General features: G+C 34.3%; 1 protein-coding gene across 2 annotated transcripts in view; it reads right to left on the bottom strand.

The window, feature by feature from the left end:
* Window positions 1-636: 636 nt before the first annotated feature.
* eml3 (EMAP like 3) overlaps window positions 637-9226 on the bottom strand; it is a 48289-nt gene continuing 39699 nt past the window's right edge. For both annotated transcript variants that reach the window (XM_073859815.1, XM_073859816.1), the window contains 14 exons: window positions 9084-9194; window positions 8827-8922; window positions 7253-7387; window positions 6776-6914; window positions 5553-5704; window positions 5203-5328; window positions 4987-5118; window positions 4477-4544; window positions 4271-4359; window positions 2595-2692; window positions 2376-2463; window positions 2167-2265; window positions 1837-1967; window positions 637-1642 (listed from right to left, as the gene is read on the bottom strand). In XM_073859815.1, the coding sequence (XP_073715916.1) occupies window positions 1418-1642; window positions 1837-1967; window positions 2167-2265; window positions 2376-2463; window positions 2595-2692; window positions 4271-4359; window positions 4477-4544; window positions 4987-5118; window positions 5203-5328; window positions 5553-5704; window positions 6776-6914; window positions 7253-7387; window positions 8827-8922; window positions 9084-9194 (1689 nt within the window). In that variant the 3' untranslated portion in view covers window positions 637-1417. The remainder of the gene's footprint in view (window positions 1643-1836; window positions 1968-2166; window positions 2266-2375; window positions 2464-2594; window positions 2693-4270; window positions 4360-4476; window positions 4545-4986; window positions 5119-5202; window positions 5329-5552; window positions 5705-6775; window positions 6915-7252; window positions 7388-8826; window positions 8923-9083; window positions 9195-9226) is intronic.

The raw sequence follows: 9226 nt of genomic DNA, 5'->3' as shown, positions 1-9226 counted from the left end.
CGAATTCCCGCGAAACAGAAAGTAAGGCCAAAATACAAAATATGTGTATGTTTACGAAATTTCTTTTAGTGTTTTACTAGCAATAATTACAACGGTAATTGTTTTGATGACATGACTGAACCTAGAATGTCAATCAAGGGTTGATTTAAAGACTAAGCATATTTACCAGCAAAAAAGCAGTATATGAAAATGACAAAAATAGAGAAGACTAAACTACAAAAAGAATAAAGTTTTATCAACAAAAAGTTTAATTACTTTTATAGTAGCGAGCGAGTACGTTGTAATTGACTGGTCTGCATTTTTTTCCCACTATTACACCAAGAACTATCAGATGTTCGATGTATAAAATTCATATTCAAAGATTACAGTTTTCAGATAGTAATAATGCATTGCTGTTGTCCGAAATTCAAGTCAGTAGACTGACAGTAGTATTCAGTTTCGAGCACGGTTAACTCCATATATAGCAAAACTAGGTTATGAGTCAAAAGTGGTGCAACACTGCCCTCAACAGGTTTGAAAAGAACATCACAACTATTACAAAATAAAATAAAGTGTTGTATTGTCCACTAGGTGGTATTTTAAGATGCTTTAAGATACAGATCATTTTGTAGCGGAACATACAAACAAAAACATGCGTACATCAAAACATATTTATTGAATAAACAATAATTTGAAATTTTCACATCTAACTTGATCAATAAAATACATGTCTTTTGTAAGTTTTTTGAAAGTGGACATATTGCTGTTAGCAATTAAAGCATTGATTATCCTACTGAACAACATTATGCTTCACATAAGACAAATAATTGATGCTTTATGAAATGACACACATGTAGTTTTTAATGGCTGAGAGAAAAAAAGTAATGAGGATGAGGACGAAGCATGTAAATTTGCAAAATAAACATGTAAACCTACACAATTCAAATTTAATGAAAGCACAGTAAGTAAGTAAGTAGAAACAACTAAACTTAAGAATAAAAAAATGTTAAGTTGTACATAAAATAAGTACACTGCAATTTCTGGGTAAATCACCCAGCAAAAACTGGGACAATCTCATTAAAAATAAAAAATAATCTCATTTTAAACAAACCTAAAAAAAACCCCCCGAAGATATTTTATTTTGTACCATTATTTCCTTTGATTTTGGGGTGAAATGTGGCTTATCTTGGGTAAAATGTGGATCCACCCAAATAAAGGTATTTGGTCACAACACAACAACATGTGGTACATGTCAGTTCATTTAGGAATGTAGGTAGTGAATAGTTTATATGCATTTTGTATGACTTCTCAAAAGAATGTTGACATATTTTGCAATAGCAGGTAAACCCTTCCAAAATGGATTGTGTCACAACAGATTGTGCAATATGACGTTTTATTCTGGTTTCATTTCCTTAAAAATATGCATGCCTCTCTTGATTCACGGTATGTGTCTCTGTGTTCCATTTTCTGGATAGCTGAAGGAAGAAGAGACCGAAGAGGAGGAGTGCAGATGATCCTTATTGTCTCCAGTACCTGCCCTTTTAGCTCGCCATTGGAGAATGCAGGTGTCTTTCCCACCCATTGACAGAAGATGACTGTCATTATGTGTGAAGCGTACATTAGTCACATGACTGCCATGGCCCTCATATTTATAACTTGGTGCCTAAGAGAGAAATAGTGAGAATAAATATTCAATATTAAATATACAAACTCTTTCATTACTAACGTAGTGAATGATAATAATTCTAATTGTTTAGTGCCAATTTAGTTATTTAATTTAGATTAACATACACTTTCATGTCCTGTCCCATCAAAATGTAATGCCTTATTTAAGCTTTAGCCTAAGACAAGACTAACCTTTGGTTTGGGACATGGATACTGAAACAGGTGAACTTTACAGAAGTCATCAGCCACTGCCACCATACTTTCACTGTGTGATCGACACAAGGCATTGATGTCTGTCCCATCTGAGCCCTCAAGCCACACACCTAAAAATCAGTTAAAGGTTGTTTAAAAACTGGCATATACACAGAACAAAAAGCACACGCAAGCTACATAATGAACAGTATGTAAATGTCTGTAAATAGAATGTCAATAAATAGCATGGAGAGGATTTGGTTGATTCAAATCCCAAACCCTCAAAAGTTGAACCACAAATAACAAAAACCAGTTTGGATTATTTCCTACCCATGACATGGAAACCAAGCACACACGTGTAGGACGCCCACTCTCGATCTTTACTCTCAAACCGGTTCCTCAACAGCTTGCAGCCACCTGCCACATCCCCTTTAAGAAAAAAAAAAACACAAACGTTCAATTTATCATGATACTTAAAACATCTCATGTTTATACAAAATGCTTAGAATGGACTATAGCACAAAAACATGCATGCTTACAATAGAGAATTTCATAATCGCCAGAGTTGGACATGATGTACTTTCCATCTTTGGACCAGTCCAGGTGAGTAATGAAGCTCGAGTGTCCCTAAAACATTCCAAACAATTAACACACTGGGAAAAGTTATATCTACACAACTAACTAGTACACAATGATAATCGACTCCACAATACCACAAAATACATCATAATTTCACAGTTAAAGCATGCTTTGCTTACTGTGCATTTCCCAAATCGCATATAGCGCCGACCCCCATCTGTGACACTGTAAATGTAGATGAAGTTGTCATGGGAGCCAACTGCCAAAAAGCAGCCATCTGTGTGGGCAAGAAGTAAAATTTAAGATACAGACTGCAAAAGGACTTGTGAGAACTGTGGAAATGAAATGGGCTTTACAAATATAAAGTGCTTAGCATAAATAAGGGACCCTCAATTTAAGATTTTTCTTCATTTGTTAGTAAATATGAGACCAATATGTTGGAATGTTTTATTAAACATTATTGTTTTTGAACATAAGAGTGAAAGTCACTTTCCATCTTTTAGTATATGAAAAATAACACAATAACACACATTTCAATCAAACGAGGTGATGCAAAAATGAGTACACCCTACAATGAAATAAAAGTTGATCTAATATTTTGTAAGGCCTCCTTTATTTTATTTTTTATTTCCTTTTTAATTTGTATCACTTTCGTGACAGAATTCAAACTTATTAGAAATGCTTCACTAATTATCTTAGTGAACTTTGACAATTTTTTGTGCAAAAAATTCTCATGTCTTATGACATTTCTTTACCATGTGGTGCCATTTTGTCACCATTACATGGGAGTGGATTTTTAAATACTACTCTTAATTGCCAGTTATCCTGTGGCCACATGTGTGATGATGGATTAGAGTCATTTCCTAGTGAATTCATTTTAATTAATGTAATTTTTTCTGCTAACATATTTATTGGGGTGTACTCATTTTTGCATCAACTCAATTGACTTAAATGTGTTATTTTTTGTATCCTAAACACGGTAAGTAACTATTAATAGAATAAAATGTAAAAAAAAAGAAGCAAATTGGTCTCATATTTTCTAACAAATGTAAAAAAAATCTTAATTTTAAGTTATGCTGAGCACTGTACATAATGTAGTAAACTGTAGTAAATGCTATGTTATGCTAGCTAAAACACCTAAAATGCCCTAAATGCCATGAACATGTTACATCACAAGCATAACAATCCTCGAGCTTGTAGTTTTAAAAGTATGTAAAAAGTATAAAAGTATAAATCTATTAATTTTAGCCTCAGGTAGCCCTGTTAAACCTTTCAATTAAAACCTGTTTTTTTTTTCCATAAAAGTGAGACTTTGATTTATAATTAGTCACAATTGTAGCTATTTTACAAACAGCAGAATAAATACTACCTAAAAAAATGGTTATTTATAACTATGCTGTGTTTCATTTTAGTATTTCATACTGTAACAACATTGTATTTTATTTTTACCACCCATTTAAACATTTTCATATGAATTCAAGACATCAACAATTTTTTTTAGACTTTTCAAACTACAAAATACATTTTTGTCACAATTGTAACTAGTGACATTAAATGGGTTAAAAAATAAATATGTTCAGACAGTGGGTCTTTGTAAAATGTGACCCAGTCTGTGAAAACCCAGCTGTGAAAATATAACGTTGAAAAATATAATCTTTCATATAGACTGAGAAAGGTCATGTCAAAGTTTGAAATTGAAGTAAAATCAATGAGTGAAGTCAAACTTTATGTATAACTTGCAATGATTAAAAATGAAGAGATTTAAAGTTAATTTGAAGTTCTCCTGTTAGTAACTGCAATTTCCTTTCGGTTTTTATACAATACCCATTATTATTCTACGATTTTAACCGCTGACCTGGCGAGTATCTCATCACAGACAGCTGCTCATTCCCGTCTGTAAGGTCTAATACCACTTCTTTGGTTTGCAGATCCAGCACAACCCATCTATGTAAGCGAGGGGTTTAAAAACATCATAAAACATGAACAAAAGAAACTTTCACAAGCTCATTGTAAAACTTAAGGTGTAATTGTTATTGGCTGTGCCATAAATTAATGTTTTACCTTCCTGTACTTAGTCCAACAGATACAACAGCTCCATTGGGACAGAAATCAGCACACAAACCAGACTCCTAAAATAAAAAAAGATCAAATTCACCTACATATTACAGTATATATTATGATAACATTGTGTTAATGTTAATAAACAGTAAGTTTGATATTTTAAACAATGTACACTCAAATGGTGTTATGTTTTAGGTAACAAGACAGTGATTAAAATAATATAAGGTTGGATTTGATGACTTACACGTCCAACTCAGTAATCGCAAAAAAACACAAGATAAAGAAATTTACTTTCATCCCTCCAAAACAATCTTTGTTCAATATCTTATAGAAAAAAACATCAAAACTTTTCACAAATTCACAGGAGATCATCTTATGACATTAAGAGAAAAAAGACCAAAACCACAGGTTGCTCAGCCCTGTATAAATATGTGAAGTAGCTGTGTTAAAATTAACCCAGAGTTAGTTGCACCTATAAATACAATTTCAGTTTCCTGTCACCTTACTAACCTCTAGTATAATGCACCAGTCTAGTTTGTGATCCTCTGCATTCCACAAACATACTTGACGATCATTCCCACATGTAAGAAAGATGTTTTGAGAGGGGTGTGTGGCCAGACCCCACATTTCATCCACATGCCCCTAATGAAACAGTCCCAAACTATTAGTGGTCACCTAACATAAATGCATATATAATTATATCATTTTTGAGTACAAACAATATACCTGCACAATGGCCACAAACCCATCAGAAAAAGTTCCTCTGAGGATTGCGTTTCGTGTTGTGCCAACAAGCAATTCCTCACCATCTACATCTGCAATGGTGCGGACTGCACCAAATTTCTCTGGAATCTGGGAAAACAAAAACGATTAATTAAATTGTTACATTACATGCATTTGGTAGGACTTTCTATCTTATAGTTTCCGTCTTCTATCTTCAAGTGACTAACAGTGCATTCAAGCTACACATTTAGACACTACATGTATTTCAAGGCCATCAAAGCCTTAACCTTGGGAGTTATACGAACCTAAAGCTCACTTCTTTCATAGCCTCCTGATACAGATTCAATTCTCACCTCACACTCTCTTTCAGGAGCCAAATCTGCACTCCAGCGGATGATCTTACGGTCTTTGCCACCACCGCTAAGTATAGTGCCACCCTGCTGGAGACACATAGCAAAAACACTGCCCTCATGAGCGCGCGTCTGCTTCATGATCTGAAATGTCTCTGCAGACGGGGAGAGAGAAAAAAGTGAGAAGGAAATGAAATATTAAGAGACTAAAAGTAGCCTCAGTGTTTCATAGACATGATATTTGTTGACGGTTTGGGTTGAAATAGGAGAATGACAATTAAGTCACACATACACACAGTGAAGGAATCACTGGGTCTGTGAAACATAAATGTGATATATAACACATTTACATTACATTTATGCATTTGGCAGACACTTTTATCCAAAGTGACGTACAGTGTATTCAAGTTTGATGGAAACCTAGTGGAAATCTAACCTGTCGAAATATATAGGCGCCGCACTGTGTGGTAAAACACATTTGTGATATGGTAAGCAAAAAACAACAAACAAACTGTATAAATAGTATGCACTGTGGTATAAAAATAAAAAATAATGCTTGTTAAATTATCAGATACACATTTCAATTTTTTAAAAATGTATTAATAAATATTGAAATTAACAAATTAACTAAGATTCATTTAATGTCAATTTTTGTTCATTGCTAGTTAAACCAATGTTAACAAATACAATTTTGTTGTAAAGTGTTACCAAATTTTAATGTAAATGAGCTGTGTTTTGACCATGTACATTTTATGTACCTTATATACTACATTAGGGACATTCCCACAGTGATTAACCAACCATAAATGAGCCAAATAACTGCTTGTCAATCGAAATTTTTCATAATTCATTAACAACTTTTCATGATAAACTATCAAGATTTTAAGCAAGGTTTTGTCCTACACGTAGATCATAAAGCATTGCAATCCACTGAGAAATGTACATATAATTGTCCTTCTTATAATAATAATGATAATAATAATGATAATAAACAATTAAAAACATGCAATCACCCTTTCACAAGTATGTGTTTACAGGGTCTTGTTCTCCATAATATGGTGGCGCCATTGACCCATCATAGCAACTGGCTAAGGTGCTCATTCTGAATGTGGCGTCTATACATGTCAATGATCAAACCACAACCTTTGCTCTGCTAATGCACGAGCGATCAGGTATCGGTGATACATACAGTGTATTTAGAAATAAAGAAATACTATGTTGCACACCCTTTGCTCCTTTTCCTAATGTTTTAATGTCTGCAGCTGATTTTCCCCACGTAAGAATGTTTCCCTCAGAGTCGCCCGTCAACACATCACCCGTGAGACTGAAGACGAAGCACAGGACGAACTTCGGTTTTTTGTATTTCTGTAAACACAATGTCAAATTGATAAATGTAACCAAATACTAACTTCAGTTGAACATAGTAAGCTCCTTAAATCTTAGTGTGAGCAGTGACAATTGTCATCAGTTAGCATGCAACACGTAGTACAATGATGGTATCATAAAGTAATACCGTGCTACTCAGATATGTACTACAGAACTGAATGATTATCATATTTGTATGCCAGGAAACTACAAGGTACTTCTAAGAATATCATGGTACTTTTTTTGTTAATAAAACCTCATCTGTTTTTAATGGAATACCACATGGTACTGAATTTACAGGGAAGGATAGTAAACTTGACAGACAAATGTGGACTCACTCCAAAAATTCCCTGTTTCTTGGTCATTGTCCCAGCACTCATGGTCCAGAAATATACATGGGATTTGCCACAAGTGATAATGTTGTTGGTGTCTGTAGGGTTGAAGTCCACAGCTAAGACTGCTTCATTAGTGCTCTGAAACCAACATACATACAAACACATTGAAAAAGTGTATATGGATTCCCACAGTATATTTAATTATGTGCCAATGCCTCTGTGTTATCACAAGACAAAAAGATGTGTTTCAACTTCAAACATCCAGTAAAAGCAGCAAATATCACTTCAAAAACAGATAATTACTGTAACTGTTCTATATTAATAAAGGTGTGCCCTAGAAACAGTAAAAACAGAACAAAGTTCAAAGTTTATTTAACTCCTACATTTTCATCTACTTTGAATTCATCTTTAAGAGCTTCTGTTTGGAAAGAAGTCAGAGAATAAAATTTGAAATGGCTGATTTTATCGCACACCAAGCTGATTTTAAAAAATGGACCAGCCCACACATAGCTAAAAATCTAGATTGACTCCTTCAGCAAACACACTAAGTCTCTTGACAAAACCACAAGCTTTTCAATTCCAAATACTTCCTAAATCTATTACTAACTGCACACAGCAAAAATAAAACAAGAGGAAGAGAAACGGCTTTATCCGAATGCTTTAAAAACACAATCACTCACAAAAATCTACTGTAAAATATTTAGCCGCTCCCATAGCAACCCCACTCAAACCTTTACTCTTAGAGAAGTAAAAAAAAAAATTGGAACAAAGGGGGAACGCAGAAAGCATGTTTTCTTCTGTGATCCACAATAAAGGCAATACAGGGCACAGCAGAACAGCTGGCTGTATGTTCAGCTGAGCTGCTGAAATAATCATGGGATGATATTTCTTGAAAAGCTATTGTGTAGAAACCATCATGAAATATTTAGGCATTTGACGGGTTTCACTTGATAGAGGGGCAAGGCAGGAGTTTTTATTGAAGAAACATAATACATATTTGCAAAGTTACTTAGTTACAAAACTTAAATCCAGTGAAATATGTCAAAAAATAACTTTAGCTGGTTCTTATAGTAAAATAGGTAAGCAGCTAAACCATGTTTAAATTGAAAGGTGCCTTGTGTAACTTATTGAAAAATCTCTTGACATAAATGCAATATACATAACTATATTATCAGTGATAAAATACCTTACAAAATGAACTGTATAAATAGTTTTTATTACCTTAGAATTAGCCGTTTTTTTATATTTTTTCGCGGGTCCCCTGCATGAAAGTATGCCATGGACAAACTGTTCTAGAGAGCGCCTTACGTCACTACGTTGTCTCAGACGATGACATATTTGTCCTGTGGCGGCTAACGTAGCTTTAATATGTGTTTCGAAAAGGAGGGGTAAGCTGTGAACTGAGTGTTGTTTGTAATGCACAGTCTCACCACTTGATCCCGATAAAATCTACACAGTGCACCTTTAAATTTAATAAAGTTACCAAGTGAAACACAAAATGGTGGGTATTGTATAAAAGTCTAAGATATCCTCAGAAATATTGTGACACAAACCATGTGTGCACATATTGAACAAACCTTGACCTCAGCATGCTTTGTGTTTTTATTCCAGTCCCACAATGAAAGCATGTGTTCGTTCGAGTCATCGATCACACACAGGAATGTACCTCCATCCTATGATAACAAACCAAAAAGATAATTAGTGTACTCATTGTTTTTAATCAAATCATTTTCCCTACACCAAAAGCATTTACTAAAGTATAGACAGATTAAGTGAATGCAGTAATCGACCTGCCTGCTGTGTTTCACAGGAATCACGAAAACTAGATACTCACAGAGATGGAAAATGCTAATGATCCAACACCTCGCTCAAATGTGCCGAGGCCAATCTGCTGCAGCGTCACTAGTGTTTTGGAGTCCCAAATGTGTACGAAAGGCTGTAGAGGCTGATATACACAATCACACACAAACATGAGTA

Source organism: Misgurnus anguillicaudatus, chromosome 21 (assembly GCF_027580225.2).
Source record: "Misgurnus anguillicaudatus chromosome 21, ASM2758022v2, whole genome shotgun sequence".
In the NCBI taxonomy this organism is placed as follows: domain Eukaryota; kingdom Metazoa; phylum Chordata; class Actinopteri; order Cypriniformes; family Cobitidae; genus Misgurnus; species Misgurnus anguillicaudatus.
Note: the sequence above shows the minus strand (reverse complement) of the source record. Positions and strands in the feature narration are given on the sequence as shown.